This window comes from Heterocephalus glaber, unplaced genomic scaffold, assembly GCF_053883595.1.
Source record: "Heterocephalus glaber isolate CG9 unplaced genomic scaffold, H.glaber_assembly_v1.0 deba00000122, whole genome shotgun sequence".
Taxonomy (NCBI): domain Eukaryota; kingdom Metazoa; phylum Chordata; class Mammalia; order Rodentia; family Bathyergidae; genus Heterocephalus; species Heterocephalus glaber.
In genome coordinates this window covers 81,539,544-81,557,784 of record NW_028258138.1, presented here as the reverse complement: position 1 = coordinate 81,557,784, position 18,241 = coordinate 81,539,544, and the positions used below count along the sequence as shown (strand labels likewise).

General features: G+C 48.7%; 1 protein-coding gene across 7 annotated transcripts in view; it reads right to left on the bottom strand.

Annotated features, from left to right (window-relative positions):
* Wdr72 (WD repeat domain 72) overlaps positions 1 to 18,241 on the bottom strand; it is a 178,583-nt gene that overhangs the window by 149,485 nt on the left and 10,857 nt on the right. For 5 of the 7 annotated variants that reach the window (XM_004835376.3, XM_013074273.3, XM_021260918.2 and 2 more), the window contains 6 exons: positions 10,944 to 11,108; positions 7,990 to 8,096; positions 3,454 to 3,532; positions 2,089 to 2,263; positions 1,617 to 1,693; positions 326 to 445 (listed from right to left, as the gene is read on the bottom strand). In XM_004835376.3, the coding sequence (XP_004835433.1) occupies positions 326 to 445; positions 1,617 to 1,693; positions 2,089 to 2,263; positions 3,454 to 3,532; positions 7,990 to 8,096; positions 10,944 to 11,096 (711 nt within the window). In that variant the 5' untranslated portion in view covers positions 11,097 to 11,108. Of the gene's footprint in view, positions 1 to 325; positions 446 to 1,616; positions 1,694 to 2,088; positions 2,264 to 3,453; positions 3,533 to 7,989; positions 8,097 to 9,930; positions 10,240 to 10,943; positions 11,109 to 18,241 lie in introns of those variants that run through there. The other 2 variants (XM_004835375.4, XM_021260910.2) reach the window with 2 other exon arrangements.

The window sequence follows — 18,241 nt, the reverse complement described above, 5'->3', positions numbered from 1 at the left end:
AATTATGTAGGTGAGAAGTACTAGTTTTTTCTTTTTAATTCTAGAGTGAGCACCAATCTTTGACGATAGTTTAAAGACAAACGTTCAGTATTATGGTCTGTCATTTACACAATTAAGATATGCAAGTACACATGCAGTGGCTTGGGAAGCAGAAAGCAAGACACAAGCACCTGGAAATGGATAGCAGTCAGCAAAGACTGGGCATCTTATGCTCTAGGGACCCCATCGTGAAGAGCCTGCACCCCATTTAAATGATACTCTTGTCACTGTGGCACTGAACATGAAAAAAGTTACATTCGTACATGCATTGTCTACTCTGTAATACCTTCCAACATCTAGGAAACACCACCAGCAGGAGTCTCTCTGTGTACGTGCAAAATCGTATCGTCTGGCAGTTCACGGAGTCCAGAAATTTGGATTCTTTTTCATAGACATCTCGCTTTTCCTTTAAAAGGCAAGAAAACACGTGAGCACTAATTCCAGGCCATTTGTACGAGACCAGGAAAACACCTGCTCACACACACACAGGGGTGGATCACACCACTATAAAAAGAAAAGTACTTGAGTGTCTTTCTGAGTTTTCTGAACTACAAAGCTACCTTGCATGAGCATCTGTGAGCAAGAAATGCACTCGGACCCAGGAACATATTTCACATAGTCACTCAACAAACCTGTGACAGAGCATGCTGGGTGCTGAGAGCATAAAGTGAAGTTACCAACTTTCAGACAGCACAGAGAGCAAACAAAACCATGATCATTTTCTAAAGCATGCAGTATTCACTGCTAAATTTTTAAAAAATATGCGAAGTGCTTTGAACAGATGTAGGTAACTCAGCATGTGTGGACAACCACACCCATGAGTGCTGGGTGGAGCCAGGTGGACCTGTGCTCGGAGCCCAGTAGGCTCTCAGCGCCTCGGCTTCCTCCCCGGGACCCTGCCACGAACCCAGTGCTGGGGGCCAGACAGCGACGGTCGCCAGTGCAGGTGCTGCCTCTGTGCTGCCCACCACGCCACGTGGCAAAGGGAGCTGGGATGTGCTGGGCCCCAGCCGAGGTTCCGGGGCTCACAGCAGTCCTCCCGTCTGCAGACCGCTGGACAGGGGCTCCTCGTAAGGGGCAGGAGGCACTGCATCTTCGAGGACTTTTTAAATTAAAAATGCCCCACGGGCCTGTGTGTCTGTGTCCGTGTGTGTGTCCAGTGTGTGTGAGCGTGTCTATGTCCGTGTGTGACTGTGTCCAGTGTATGTGAGCATGTCTGTGTCTGTGTGTGACTGTGTCCAGTGTGTGTGTGGCCGTGTGTGTCCAGTGTATGTGTGTCTGTGTGTCCATGTATGTGTGTGACTGTGTCCAGTGTATGTGGGCGTGTCCGTGTGTCCATGTGTGACTGTGTCCAGTGTGTGTGAGCATGTCTGTATGTGTGTGTTAAACACTCACATAGTCATGGACCGAGCTGCAGACATGCAGTCCAGCAGCACCAGAGCCCACATGGGAAGATGGATGAGGGAGCAGACGGAGCCAACTCCTCACTCTCTTTTAATGAGAGCACACAGCAGCCCTGTAATTTAAAGTCTGCACACACACGTTTAAGCCTGGGGAAGAGAGGGGCTCCGACCCACCTGGATGCTGTTGATAGCTGAGGAGAGGTCCCACACCTTGAGATCCCCGGTCACCGTCACCGCCAGCAGAGAATCTTCTGGAAGACAGCAGAGGTCACACATGAGTGGCCTGCACCGTATAGGAGCAACTGGGGTCACAGAAGGGTGGTGCAGGGCTGCGGAGGCAGGAAACACTGCTGCCTTCCCGTTGTTCGAAACAAAAGACAAGTGCTCCGTGTGCCATGGATCGCTGATCACTGTGGTGAGGTGGGGAGAACCCACCCCACCCCTGGGCTGCAGCCCCCAGGCCCCCATTGCCAGCAGAGCTCCTGCCATAGGCTGGGCCAGAGCCGGAGTCCCTGGTGGCATGGCCATGCCCGTGGCTGAACCCGGGAGGGACACGGGAGGGACCAGGACTAGCTCCCAGCTTCCCCACTGGTCCCACTTGGCAGGAGGCAAACAGGTGGAGTGCCATGCTGCCACCCACTCTCACCTTGGACCCGCACGGAGTGGACGGTGCACATGCAGGTGACCCAGTCCGGGCACTGAGAGGACACCAGTGTGTGGACCACAGCCAGGGTCCTGGCGTCCACGACCAGCACGTCCTGGTACTCCCCGCAGCACAGCAGCCAGCCATCGCCTGCCATCCGGGAGGAGCAGTGGTAATACTACAGGGCCATGGCGGAGACAGAGCTGTCAGAGCAGAGCCAGACTGTGCAGGGCTTTATTCTGCAGCACTGGACACAGAACCCAGGGCCCAGCTCTAAGCTGTATGCCCAGCCCTTTCTTATTTTTCAGACAGGGTCACACTACGTAGCCCAGGCTGGGCTTGAAGTTGTGGTCCTCCTGTCTCAGCCTCCCAGAGTGCTGGGGTTACAGTCATGAGCCACCATCCCTGGCTTAACACAATTTCAGCTATGTTGAAGACTTCTCTCAGTTTTAGTTTTAGCATCTATTCAGTGAAGCCATCAAACTGAATAGCAACTAAAATTTGAGATTATTTTCTATAATGTTGACTTTGTGCTTTAGTTTGACTTGTACCTTTCATTTTTCTGAAGGGGGATCTTTTGAAAAGAAGAAATAGTCTAAATCATAGAAAGCTCACAGGTATGTTGTTTCTGGAGTATTATTTAAAGCTAAACAGCAACAAAACCCGCGTTCTTTACTGTAGCAATACTGCTACATGTTGATGAGGAATAAAAGTATCTGAAGAGCATGTGAGAATTTCTTGAGCCAAATAAGTTTTGGAAATGATTTGTATTAAAGACCACATAGCACATCTCACCTTCTGTGAGCCCTGCACTGCAGGACTATGGCCAAGGGACATAGAAAAGAGTCTGTGACTGTTATAACACAAGCACCAAAAAGCAACACACAAAAATAAACCCAACCGTCAGTACCGATGAAACCCCACAGATACCTCCCCTGTGTGGAAATCCATCCACCAAAACTCAAAAGCTGTTGTAAAAAACTGCAAAGAGATTATAAAGGTCATGGCACCTCTGGCTCTCTCTGCATAAATGAAAAAATTAAGATCAAAATTTACAGGTGAAAAACGGAAAGGGTGGGGAAAACATTTCTGCTTTATAAAAGAGCACATCATTAACGCTGGTCCGGTGTATGCAGGTGCGTTTCGTGAATGTCACTGAGAAACGTGCACACAGCGACCTCGAAGATACAGAAATGAAAGAAGCAGAGAAAAACCTTGTCGAGCAGCAAGTTGTGAGAACGGTAATGCCCACGCAGCGGACGGACTGAGAACATCTTAACCTCACAAGCAAGTACAAATTCGCGGACAGAGCCTTCTCCGGCTGTCCGCACGCGCGCAGAGCCCGGCACCCCGGCGCAGAGGACTCACACAGACGGCCATGTGCCTGTAGGGGAGGGTGGCCTGCCGCATGCACTGTCCGCTGGTGACGTTCCACACGCACATCTCCCTAGGAGACACAACGGCGTCACTCTGTCATTTCCACTCGATGGGCTGGAATAATTTCAGTGCCCCCAAGTTTTTCTTTAGTGCACTCCTTAAGTGCAGCCTGATTGTTTATGTGGCTTTTTGTTACAGATTACTGGGCAAGACAGCGCTGTGGTCATTAGCGGGGTTGACACACTGTTTCTGCATCCTTGCGTTTGGGTAATGACACCCTGCCACCGGGCCACAGCCCACTGCCGGCCCCCCGAGTGTGACAAGGAAGCTGCGTCCTCTGGAAAATGGTTCATTTCACTGAATTTAAGCTACACGCTCTGAGATGCGTAACCCATCAAACCAGCGCCGCAGTTCTGGGCCGAGGTGGTATTTTTGCAACACAACAGCGCCACCCAGAGGTGACACTTGGTGTATCATTGGTATTGTTTGCTTACCTCAAATCAGCCTTACAAGGAACATCGAGAAAACTATTGCTTTGAGAATTCTTCCTTGGTTCTGTATGTGTTTCAAGACATAGACAGTGTCTACAAAGTGCAGCTACAGAGTACACCCGAGGCAGCACACCTTCATCTGCATCACTTCTGTTTACAACACCAGAATGGCTGTTTTAGCCGTTTGGTAAGATTTTTCAGTGTTGACGGTTTCAACACATAGGCAACATTTTCCGTAGAAGAAAAACAAGTGTTTTACAGGCATTAAAGGAAATGTGGTTATTAAGAAACAAAATATACAGACTGATGTTAAATACTGTATGAGCTGGGGATTAGAAGGCTGTTTGTGTTTTCCCAACCCAATCTTCTAAATTGGTGGTTTTTAACCTGAGGTAATGTTGTCCCCAGTCCCCACCCCAAGTCCCTCTTCTGCACTCCAAGGACATTTAGCTGCAGACAGCGGTCACCACCAGGAGCACACCACTGACATCTAGTGGGAGACCAGGGAAGCAGCCAGGGCCCAGGTGCAGCTCTGCTCGCACAACAAAGGGCTAGGCGGTCTAAAATGGTCTGTGCAGAGCTGAGAAACATGCTCTGGGTCCAGAAGCCAAAGTCCGTAACTTCCCTGCCATTCATATCCACACTTCTTCCAAGAGGATCTGCTGTCACCTGAAAACACAGGTAGCTATAAAACAGGAGGGAAAATCTGTGTGCATGTGTGTGTGTGTGTGTGTGTGTGTGTGTGTGTGTGTACATACATGCATGGAAAAATAAGATGGCAAGAGAGGTAGAAATCAAAATACCACATGTCAAAGGCACAGCAAGGAGCACATCTAGAAGGTGAACAGGCACATCTCAAAGGTAAACTGAATCTCCAGCAGCCAACAATATGTCACCCTAGTTCTACAAGAGCCGCCAGGCTGTCATCACCAGCAAACATTTCCAACATCGCCCTCCAGGCCTCTGGCTCCACAGCGGCTCTGTGTTGGCTCCCGGACGTGTGGCCCGTGGGTGGTGTCCGGTGTCGGGTGAGTCGTGACCCCAGCACTCCGCACCTGGGGCTGGACACCTGGTGACTGTGAAGGGACCCCGGTCCCCTCACTGAACCGCCTCACTCCGGCCGGGGAGGGCTCAGGAAAGGCGCCCCCAGCCACACTATATTTTTAACCCCTTGCTAAGTTCTTGATGATCTTATATTATAAATTTGATGTATTTACATATTTATATTTTTATCACAAAAATACCACAAAGCTAAAGATCTCAGCCTATCCGCTCTAAGAAGGGAGAGCAAACGCAAATGTGCATGGCATCAGAAGAAGCCCTGGCATTTTAGCTAGGACTGCACAAGTGACATGTGGCAGGAGCTGAAACATTCTTTTCTGTCACTTACAAACACGACTCCAAGGGTTTGTACACAGATAAGATCACCTTCAATCATAAAGTATTAAGTTCACCAATTTCCAGGTCTCAATTACTTTTGTATTTCAATGAAAGGAAGAGGCCGATGAAGCCTCTACACATGGGATGCCCGGGCACTGGCGGTCTCAGGACAAGGCTGGGAGGAGCCGTGCGCACCTCATACCTTGACCTCAGCACCGCGGGCTTGATAGGTCAATGGCCAGCGCCAGTGCCCGCGTGGATGCCCACGTTTCAGAGCTGTGCTGCTTCTCCTCCCTCTCCTCACTCAGACCTGGTGCTTGCTGTGAGCTCGGGGCTCAGCTGTGCTGTGCTGTCTGCAGGGACAGATGACACGGTCCCGGCCTGGGCCTCAGCCAGAGCCCACCGCCTGCCCAGACCCTCTCCCCGGCCGCCTCGGCCTCGGTGCCTCTCTGGCCTCGCCAAGCGCTTCTCCTCTGCCTCTCCAGCACCAGCTCCTTATTCTTCCGTGACACCCATGCCTCTGGCTCTGGGGAAGGGGCCTCCGCCGTCCTCACAGGCTGCCTGGTGCTGTGGCAGCACCAGACTCTGGAGCTGCTCACGCCCTGAGCCACAGTAGCTCCCTCTGGCTCAGTGAGTGGGGCCCAGAGATGTGGCATTGGGAGATGCCATCAGGAGAGGCCACACCTGCAGGGTACCTGACACCCAGATGTGGTCACCCGCCCAGGCTGCAGTCTGGGCGGGAGACCTGAAATCTGCACAGGGCTCTGCGGGGAGGCAGACAGCTCGGTCCGAGGAGCACTGCCTGCCTCTGCCTACACCTCTGGCTGGGGCCTGAAAGGAATCAACTCAGAGCCCTGGACCACACACAGAATTGCACTAAGTTGCCCAGGCTGGCCTCAGATTTGCAGCCTCCTGCCTCAGCCTCCCAAGTAGCTGGGATTATAGAAATGTGCCAACACAACTGACTTGAAAGGTTTCTTAGCAAGCAATAACCCTGTCCATCAATGTCACGGCTTCCTGCCTTCAAATTTTATTAACTGCATGTTTATTACTATAAAATATTAATACAAGTATATCAACCTGATTTTGGCTACTACATACTTGACAGATTTTTTTCACCTACTTTCTTTTCAGTGTTCACAGTCCCTATACTGTTTTTACTTTTTTAATTGTCTGATAATCTTTGTAAACTACCTAGAAGATTCCATCCCATTATGTAAGTGGAATTACTATTTTATCCAGATTTATTTCAACTATCTTATTACGTGCTTTCTACTTGCCTCATTGATTCTTTGGCTGTCTCCACATTAAATGTTTTTCTTTACTAAACGGGAAGGTATACACTCTATTACTCTGACTTTTATCTCTTTTGTCTGTTCAGATTGCAGCGGGAGCTTGTCACCAGAGTCGAAGGTGAACTCGGCTCTCACCAACACAGCCCGGAGGCCAGGCCAGGCCAAGCCACTGGAGAGAGGACGGGCGCACGCACATCTGGGCTCTTCCACAGCCCCTACAGCTTGGCTGGCTCTGTTCTGTGTTCCTTCTTCCATCCCTACTCTTCCTTCTGAGGTCACTATTCCTACTCCGAAAGAGCCTCACTTAGAATTTCATTACTATCGGGCTGCCAGTGGGCAGTGACCATTCCGAATGACTGTCTGAGAGCTTATCACTTTGCCCAAGCTATCGGATGTCCTTGGTGGATCCGGAATTCTTGTGGGCAGGAATCTTCTCTTCAGTCTTGGAAGGAATCCACCACTGTCCAGTCTTTCTGCTGGAAGCTGCCCGCAGTGCAACTGGCAGTCCCTTGTGAGTACTGTGTCTACTTTCGGGATCTCCTTTCCTTTGGTTTTGCTTTGTCTCCACATCAGGTCTGTGGGTGTCTATTCCTTTTCACACCACAGTTCACTGGGATTCCTGAATCTGAGGATTTTAGCCAACACATAAAATAATACTTTGGGGGAAAAAGTGGAAAACCACACTGTGAAGTGACTGAGTCCCTGCTGGCTGGCCTGGGATGCCTCACAGTGACAATGGCCAGCTGAGCCGGGTTCTCATCGTGCATTGGGCAGGGAGGTGCTGGGCCACAGTCACTGCAGGGTCTACCCCACCTAAGAAGCAGCTTACAGATGCAGGTACGTTGTGGAGACCCCACAAGGGCATCTCAGGTCACTGTGGCAGAGAGGGACATCTGGTCATACCCAAACCAGGGCCCCCTGTTCTTTAGCCACCCAAGGCCTAGGGTACAAACAGCTGAATTAGTCTATGGTCAAGCCCAACACCAGGAACCCTAGCTACACAGGAGACAGCTGTGGGCCATGCCTGCCAGCTGTGGCTCAGACAGGGGGCTCACAGATCCTTTCTCGCTTAGGTCCTGAGTTCTTCCCGATCCTCCAAATGGACCCGGGAAGAAATTCACCATCCCCCGAATACTTAAGAGTGGGAATCAGTATCTTGGCAGGAATAGCAGGTTTTGTAGAGTAAACACCCTTAATCCCTGGTGCATGAAAGCTGCAGGCATTGTTAAAGAAGGCAGGAGGATATTTCAAAGCAACCTGGCAGTCATGGCCTTTCCCGAGCCTGACTCTGGCCCATCACCAGGCCCAACCAGGGGGATGGAGAAGGGGCAGTGCCTCACCCCGCAGCAGCCTCTACCCACCCGTTCTCAGCAGCGCTCACGATGTAGGGCTGTTTGGAGAAGTCCCCTGCGCGGGCCAGGCACCTCACAGCTGCTGAATGACCGAAGAGAAGTTCTTTAGCTGAGATCTGAAAGGAAAGCAAACTTTTACAAAACTGGAAACTGAAAGAAACAAATGCCCCTGTGCACACAGGTGAGGAAACTGTCTACATCATGCATTTCCGCAGGCAAGTACCAGGAAAACTGAGGCACAGATCTGTGTACTTTGGGGTAGAGAGGCTGTGCTGTATGGTCTTTGGCTTGTTTTGGTTTGGGACCACTCAGGAATCCCAGATGGCTGCTGGACTCATCTGACCACATCGAGGTCTTGAATACAAATAAGGCCGCGCTGATGCTCATTAGTACGGGCAGCCCGGGCAAGAGCATATGATGCACAACGCTTGGAGGGGAAATGAGGTTACTAAACAGCACCAGAGACAAGACGACCCCTTGTGACCATGAGAACACCTCACGGTGGGCAGTGATTCTGGAAAACTGTGGGGTCTGAGCGGACAACTCTCCAGCGCATTATGCCCGCATCTGGGCAGACACAGAGGGGTGGCAATAGCATCTCACAGCAGCTCTGCACCTGTGTGCGCTGGGCATCTCCGCCACAGCCACGCAGTGGGGACGCCTCGTGTCCACGTGGGGACAAGCACACAGACAGATGGGGCACAGGCCTAATGGAGTCACTTGGTCCCGAGAGAGAGAATCCCACCGCCCCGTGACAGCAGGCGTACATCTGGAGGACAGACGCACGGGATGTGGGCCAGGGCCACGACATAGCCCAACCCAGAGAAGCAGACAGCAGCTCTGCTGCTGCAGGCCGAGGTCAGGGCCGGGAGACTGCGGTCAGAGGACAGTGAGACGAGGCAGTGTGACCACAGCTAACAGCACAGTCACGAACCCGCCGAGCATGTGAGGCCCTGTGTTCACTCGCAGACAGTAACAAGACCGTGCCACACTGTGGGCTGGAGATGGGCCGAGCGCTCAGGCGTTCCCCGACACGCCCCAGCCAGGCGAGGAGGCCGGCGGGCGCCGAGGATCCGATCCCCATCACGAAGCCCAGCCTCACTGCACGCCCCGGAGAGAAGGCCTCGCCCGTCCACGGTGCCTCCATAAAGCTGACTGACAGCGCTGCGGAGCGCCACTGTGGGCCAAATGCCAGGCGTGGTAAGCTTTTCATTCTAGACTGTCTGTGTCGCCTAAGACTTCTAAAATAAAGACACATTTCTCATTTACATGGAGATAAACCAGAGGCCAAGAGAAGAGGGAAGGAAAAGCCACAGACTGGAAGAATTAGTTCAAGGCATATCTGTCAAGGGACTGCGCGCCAAAGCACATCGTGCTTAAACCCAACGCCAGGAAAATGAAAGGCCTGGTTTAAGAAGTCAAAGGATCCGAGCAGCCACTCCCCAAGAGGGCGCAGCGGGTGACGCTGAGCAGAGCCTGCAGCGTCCTATTTCGGGAAACGCAGGTCCAGCCCGGGGATCCGCGAGCTAAAGGGCGGCCGGGCTCAGGGCTGCAGACGGGGCTGCCCGGGGAGCGGGAGCTTCGCGGCTCCTGCAGATGCACCGCACTGAGGACGTCGCGGTCCCCGAGAGCACGCACAGCACGCACAGCACGTCTGCAGCGGCGTTGCTCGCCTGTGCCAACAAGCGGAAGCCCCCGCATATCCTTCAGAAGATGAGCAGGTAAACTTAGGCACTGAACACCAACACAGTGAAATACTGTTCAGCGCCAAAAAGAAATGGTCCTGAGTTTGACCCCTGGTACCAAAAAAAAAAAAAGTGTTTTCACACTAAAGTGCTGCAGAGGGCCTTGTGGCTGTGAGGCTCATTCAGGTCGGAAGTCCTCCTCTGCCTCCCCGGGAAGCCTAGGAGCTCGCCTCGCAGCAGCACCACGCCTCTCCCGCCAGCGCACCTGGGTGCGTGTAACGTGCGCACAGCAACCTCGTCGCGGCAGCCGAACCAGGACGCACGCTCGACACAAGCATGGGACAGATGCAGACGCGGCGACCCACGCATCGCCAGGGAACCATCCAGCCATGAAGGATCCACCAGGCGTCTGAAGCTGGGGCTCTGCTTAAACTACGGCAGGAAATGTGCATCCCGAGAGTCCTGTGGGCCACCACGGTCAGCACAGCTGATACCAAAGCAAGCGCATGCTTCCCTCGAGGTGCCACCGACACTGGCCGAGCCGCGCTGCCCGTTCTCCAGTCCTGGAGCAGACCTGACCCGAGATGGGGCGTGTTAATTAATTGCACCATAAAATAGAATTACAATTAATTGTGAATTTAGGTTTTAAAGTGACAGACTTTAAAAGCTAAAAATAGATTTGATCTTTAAAAGGCTTCTTAATGAGGGGAGTATACTTTAAGCACATCATTAGTTTAAATGTCCAAATTGGATCCAGAGCCGGTTAGAGTCAAGCAAATATCTATTCCAATATGTTAAATGTTTATGACTTGGGACAGAGACAATTAATTGCTAATCGATGGGCCAAATCCTAGGTGAGGCCAGGTTTCTGAAGTAGGAGAGGACAACAGTAAATTGGATTTAGAGCAGTTTGATGGGGTCCGTAAAAATCTCAGGGAAGCAGAGACTGAAAGATTAGCAGGAGCAGCCAGACAATTAAGATATTACTCGTTTGGTTCATTGCGGTTTTCAGGGAGGCCCTGTGTTTAGATTAATGAGCCATAATGCTCAGAATTATGCTTACATGTCTGTAGTTCAGTTACTTAAATGTATAATTCAGAATATAAAATAGTAAGACTCAGCTTAAAGGGTGATAATACTTAGCTGATAGCTAAGATTAGCAATATTCATAATACAATGTTGAAATATCTTTACTCGAGCAAGCCTCTTTGATGTGGCCATGCACGCAGGTGGAAGCAACCAGCTACGCACAGGTGTGATGCTATCTGCCTCACCCACCTGCAGCTCAGGTGAGAGGTTCCAGAGGCAGAGCTGACCCTCTTGGCTTCCGGTCACAATGGTCCGCTGGTCGTCAGTGATCATGATGGCAGAGATGCTGTGCGGAGGGGCCTTTTTTCCCCACAGCGCAACCGCCTGCAGGGAGGTCCTCATGCCGCCAGAGTCCTGGATACAGAAAGGAGAGGCGAATGGAACTGGTCACGTTACAGTTGGATTTAGGATGCCACATACTAATTAACAACGTTTTTGTGTCACCATCAATTAGAGGACAAGGTAGTTACTAGACACTGAAATGACAGTGCTCAGCGCATCATGGGCAGAGAGTGGCTTTTCCTTCAAGTCATCGATGCTGATGAACAGAAGGAGGTAGAACTCTTCCCACCCAAGACCTGCTCGAGTGGTATGGTTCCAACCTACCCCACAGCCAGCTTGGCCTCTTAGGAAACTGTCCACAATGTTAGGCTGCACACACAACTAGGCAGGGAGTATCACTCAGCTAGGTAACAAACGCCTGAAGTTTGCTAGTGAAAAGAAAGTCTGTTCCACAAGACGGTGCTTCCAGTCTTCGAAGAATCACAGATGAAAGACGGTCACAGTTTCTGCTATCTCTAGTTCCAATCATACTGTTTTTATAACAATTTTTCTTTGGCCCTTTTTGCACTTAGTGTCTTCCTCCACAATAATCTTCATGAATCACTACCTTTTTGTGTTAGTTGTGAGGGTTGAAATAAATACCTCGTTGACAGAAAAACAGTTGCCTTGGTACCAAAATACGTTCCCCCCAGGGATGTGTGGGACACCACGTTAAATATTCTCCCAAACAGGCATTCTTTCCCAAAATACAAGTAATTCTGAGGTGTAATTTGGTCGTATACATTTATCACATTGAAATGTCAAAAACAAGGGAAGAAGAAGATACCAAGCATAATTCCGCATTTGTTTTGAGGAAGTCAACAGAACAAAAATTTGCTTACTGGTACTAAATCACTGAAAGAGTATTCCAGTGAGAAATGTTCTCAATTGTAGAGCATGTTGTTTATATTGTTTAAGTATATATATATATATATATATATATATATATATATATATTTATGCACAAATCTATGAACATGAGTGTGCATTAAGGTCATAAATACAGGTTCAACAAGGGAAGTGTGTAATCCACATATTGATTGCATTACAGTTTTCACTGTGGTTGAACTGTTTGGAATTCAGTCCCTGGTTCTTCTTTGCTCACTTCCTAGGCAAGGCCCATGTCTATGTAGCCCATGATATACTGGTGATATACCGATGTTCTTTCTGCTGCACCCAAGCACTGCAAAGCCAAGTATCCATGGAAATGCTCTGAGCACTGTAATTTTGAATACTGTGACCTCACATACTCGTCAGATTACTGAGGGACCCAGAGGTTTCTTGTAACAATACAACCTGAACTTGGGTTTCTGCTCTAAACCCAGGGAAATAACACCTTCTATGTTGAGATTGTTCCTTCATGACCAGGCTTGCAAGGGAGGCTGGGAAATCCCCAGGAGTAAACAGGGACAGGAATGTGCAAACAGCTAAGAGGCCTAGCCGGCCAGGCATTCCAATGTTAACTACACCTGTTAGAGGCCACCTTGCTCAATGAAAGGAGAACCAGAAAAACTGCACCACCAGCCCAAGAGGACAAGGAAGTTCACTTACAAATCCAAAGAAAAACGTGCCACCTTTGAAACAAATGGGCGTGGTTAAAAAATACATCATTACAGACCATGCTGCAAAAGCTATGGAAAATCAGTGTCATGTGCTGTTCTCACATCAGTGACAGCACCGTGAGGTGTGCAAAACACCACTGTTTCTTAGAAACAAGCCACGGCCGAGGTTAAAGAACACAGATGAGTGACCCTTGGGTGTTGATGGGGGGAATGCTCCATGGAAGGGAGCTTGGCGAGTTCCTACAAAACCATGTGACCCGGTCAGTCCACGCTTAGGTCTCACCTAGGGGAAGAGGAAGTGTGTGTACAAAGTCTGCCACACATGGGACTTCATTTATAATAGCCCCAAACTGAAAACAACCCACATGGCAGTTCACAGCTGCATGGGTAAGCACATTTTGGCATATCGACACAAGGGGATGCTATTCCACAATAAAAAGGAAGGACCTATTGGTTCACACAATGTGAGCCCAAAAATAATTTTGTTGAGTGAAAAAATAGATTTAAAGAAAGAGTAATACCAAATGGTTCTCTGTGAACAAAATTCCTGAAAATTCAAATTAGTCTTGAGTAACAGAAAGCAGGGACAAGAGCAAGGAACAGGATGAAGTACGCTTCCAAGGGGAAGAGGAAACTCTGGTGGGAGGAAATCACTTCACTATTTTAACTGTAGTGATAGGTTCATAACATATATTTCAAACTGTACCAAACAGTACCTTAAATGAACCCATATACACATGCAAGAATTCTGTGAGGCAGTTATCCTTCAACAAGGTTGATTTTGTTTGTTTTTTAAAACATTCTGGAAGAAATTCCAACAACCAAGGGTGTACAGGATTTCTATGGAAACAAGTATTGCAATGGTAAACAGACTCACAACCCAAAGCTACACAACATTCCAGAGAATAACAAAGCATGAACAGCAGAGGGGTAGCACCCAGGAGCTGATGGTGAGAGAGCAATCTAGAACTTGCTGCAGAGGGACAGCATTGTATTAAGTTCGTAACAACAATGACAACAATAATAGTAAGGGGGCCTGTTCACTCTAGGCCTGGCAGAGTGAAAGCACAGGAGGAGGTAGACACATCCTTAGCGCCAGGAGCTGCTGGGAGTGGGGTGAATGCCAGGGTAACAGGATGGGGTGCTGGAGGGCTCCCACTGGTCAGGTGTGATCATCTGGTCACCGAAACCATTCGAGCCACATAGAAACCATCCGTTCACACAGGCGACTGCAAATCCCAAAGCTAAGCACACAGCAGCTCTGGAGCAGAAGTGCTCTGAGGACACGGACTGGGTCATGGGTGAGAGGGACAAACCCATGTGCCCTCGTGGGCACCACGTCCTGACAACCTGCCCCAGACGCGTGACCAGAACCAGTCCTGACAAACACACATGAAGGATGCTCGGTCAAACAATTGGCCTAGCAGTTGCGAACACACCAGGGTGGGCGGGAGCCGAGGGGGACTGAGAAATGCCCCAACCACGAGGCCTGGGCCTGAGGACAGCATGCAGCCAGGGGCCAGACCCACCCCTCAGCTGCACAGACACTGCTGGGGTCCCTGGGGCCCAGTGGGGCCAAGGACCAAGCACAGGGACAAACCAGGGCCCGTTTACCCTGCGGACGGAGAGGATTGTGTCCAGGAAACACACAAGGAAGGATTCTCAAAACAAAAGGGGACATGCAGCCTGTCTCCTCTCAGGTAATATTCATGAAAACAGCTCCACATACCACACATGCTACTTACCTGGGAGGTTGGGATTGTTTTTAGAAATAGACCATTAAAAATTTATGGCAGAAAACTTTCTAAAATATATCAGAAATATGAAAATTTAGATACCAGAATCCAAATAAGCTTCAAAGAAGATTAAAATGGAAATAAATGGATGCTGGAACACATCTGAGGGAGACTTCAGCATTCTGAAGGCAAAGCAGGAAAAACACTGAAATGACCCGAAAAAGAGCAAATTGCTCAGGACAGGTTTCTCCACAGCAATGCAAGGGCCACAGGTTACCAGGATGCTACTTGGAAAAGCTGCAGGGTAAAGGTCAGTCCAGGGCCTTTTCAAGGCAGTAGAAAGACATGTTTCCCCCGCAAAATACCGCCTGTTAGAAAACAACATTTACAGACCATGCTAATGAAGGATGCGCTTTTGGAAAAATGGGTTATGTTTTTTAAAAAGGGGTAAAGTGGAATTCGAAATACAGAGGTGAGCATCAATAAAGAGATCAGCAAATCTAAGTGAACTTCAGGGCCTGTAAAGCAGCAGTGTTCATAGTGAGGACCCGGCGGGTTGGGGCTAAAGAGAGAAACCCACATTTCGGACAATCGCGGGGCAGTGCTGACGTCCCGTGTGTTTGTAAGAGGGAAAGGACACTCATCTCAGTTTCTTAAGGAAAGATTTTGTGCAGCAGACTTCAAGGAAAATGTGTAACTTCCCAAGCAGAAGGGTAGTATGTATCAACTCAATGGAAAGAGAGCAAAATAAAACCAAAAGAAGTGTGAGAAATAGAAAATGTAAAGTTAGGAAGTTCATACCCAAACATATCAGAACTGACAATAAGTAGTGAACCAAATGTACCAAGTAAAAGAAAATTTTTCCATGAGGATAGATCCTAATAGATCTCGTTTACCCAAGATTCCTAACATTAACACAAAAGATTGAAAATAAATAATGGGACAAGGAAATAGCAGGTAAATGGAGGAAAAGAAAAGTGATGCAGTATTAGAAAAATGGGGTTTAAAGTAAAAATCACTATTAGTGATAAAAGAGTCACTATAATTGAGGATTCAATAAATCATGCAACCCAGGTGTGAGGACCTGTGATCCAGCACTCAGGTTCGAGCTCAGCCAGGGGAACTTAGTGACTTAGTGAGATCCTGTCCCAAAATAAAAAGTAAAAACGCTGGAGATGTAGTCTGGGTGCAGGAGGGTTATGCCTGTCCCTCAGCTCATCAGTCAGTAACTCACCAGAAAAGAGCAGTGGACTCAGGTTCTCAACAGCAGAATCTCAGACACAAACAGGATAGTCTTAGGTGAGTTACAGAGGAAAGTCGATAAACCGACTAGTAAAGAGATTTTACATAGCTCCGTAACGAAGAAAGCAGACAAAAAGTTTAAAACTATAAAATAGTTGACTCACATAATTTACATGCGTAATATCATAGGCACAAATAGACCCCTCCATTCAGGTATTTTTAAAAACATACTCAATTAAATCATGTATACAACATTTATAAAACTTGACTATGTTAGGTCACAAAACAAATCTCAAAACATTCCACAGAATTAATATCGTGTAGGGAACACTACTGGAACAAAGTGAATAAAAATAATGAACTTACTTCTCCAAGCAACTGCTCAATACCACACAACACGGAAGTTTGGAATATTTGGAAACTAAAACCAAACCAAACCAAAACAAACAAACAAAAAAACTCTAAATGATCCTTGGGCCACAAGAAAACATAGTGAAAATTAGATACTCTTTAAGACCCAAATGACAATGAAAATATCATCCAATAAAACTTGCCAGACTTAGATTTTTGTATTAGAAGGAAACTTATATGCTTAAGTGCATATATTAAGAAGGGAAATGACAAAAGATTAACAAGTTAAACATCAAAATTAAAATATTCTATAAAAGCAAGAGCAGGAAGAAAACAGTGCAGATAAAACCATACATGGTTATAAAACATTCCCGGTGAGGCAGTGTATGCTTGTAAACTCAGCACTTGGGAGGCTGAGGCGGGAGCATCTCGAGTTCAAGCCCAGCCAGGGCAACTTAGAGAGACCTGTCTCAAAACCAGAATAAATAAAATAAAAATTAAAAAACAACCTACAAATCTTTGGGGAAAAAAAACAATCTGAGTCAATCTATGGCAAATTTGATAAGAAACTAAAGACATCAAAAATAATATAAAGAAAAAATAAGCATAACCAAAATTAGTACTTTAGGTGAAAATATCAGTAACTTTCTATCAAATAGTTGGGTAATTAATGAAATAATTTTTATAGAAAATATAAACACCAGAATGGAATGAATATGGAACAGAAGCACAAATGTGTGCACAAGCGTTAAAGAGAAGAAAACGGGAGCTGACGCAGATGCCGGCGACCTTCACCTGCAGGCTGCAGGGCCCGGCCGGCTCCGGAGCCCACGACGGACCTGGGACCCGGCTGTGCCCACAGCGGGACCCAGGCCTCGAAGGGGTGGCCAGGCGGAAACCCCATCGCAGGCAGCAGGCGGGGCTCAGGAAGCAGCCAGGAAGAACGGGGTCTGCTTGAGTGACCCGACCCCTGGCAGGCAGGGGCTGAGCACCTGCAGCCCATTCTAGCAGCTGCTCCCAACCTGTGGTACTCCACTTCCCAGTCCCTCAGAACTGTCTCCTCCAAGCTGGACATGATGGCTCACGCCTGTGATCCCAGCACCCTGGGAGGCTGAGGCAGGAGGATCAACAGTTTGTGCCAACCCGGGGAAACAGTGATTTTGTGAGTCTCTGTCTCAAAGTAAAAAAAGGGCTGGGATGTAGCTGTATGAAGGCATGGTTCACCGGGTTCAACCCCAAGTACCAGGAAAACAGTTCCTCCACATTCCCGCCTCTCCTGAGATGACACAGCTTCCCCAAAGACAGGCACGGGGCTGTGCTCAGCACAGTACCTGGCTCATCCTGGGTACTTACTGATCTTCCTTTGACCAAACTGATCTCGACAGCTCTTGCTTCTGTGTTCTCTGGGAAAGATGGGAATCTTTTTTTTTCTTTTTCTTTTTGAGAGGGGGGTCTTGCTATGCAGTTTGGGCTGGCTTGAACACACTATGTAGCCCAGGCTGGCCTCAAACTCACAGCGATCCTCCTGCCTCAGCCTCCTATGTGCTGGGATCACAGGCACCACCACACCCAGCAAGGGAATCATTTTTTTAATCAGTGTTATATCCTCCACCTTCCCCGAAGCACAGTGCTCTGAACGCAGAATGACAATCAATACTGGTTGGCCAAATTTCCGTATTTTATTTAAACTGTGTATCCCTAAGCAGAGAACAAGGATCCCCTGCATGGCCATAAATCAACCCCAGTCTGTCCTCCTTCCCACCTTCAGTTTCCTGCCTGTGACCTGGGATAAAGTGGCAGCTGCGGGATCAGCAGGAATGAGAGGAAAATGAGATTCAGGCAGAGTAGTTAGTGCTCGGTGACTTATTGCTACTATTTTTGACTTATTTTCCATACTTCAATAGCAACAGTTAGGTCACACACCAGATCTCCTCATCCAAACTTGGCTGACTGGGTTTCTCCAGGACCTGGACCCAGAGCAGGTGCAGGCACACAGCCAGCAGTCCGAGGTCCCTCCTGCGGCCGGGACGCATCCATGTGAGCATTCACAAATGGGCCAGCACCCAGCAAAACACAAAGTACCCGGAGCCTAGAAAAGTAAATGCCTTGAAACAGCTCATAGATGAAAGCCTTGCATAGCTGCAGGGCTCTCTCTCTGATCGAGACCAAATCAGAAAACAAAACACACCCAAGCAAAGACACAAGAAATCAGGAGGAACCAAAATTGAGCCTGAGCAATCCAGCTTGCTCAGTAGAAGAAACGCTCCTGGAATCC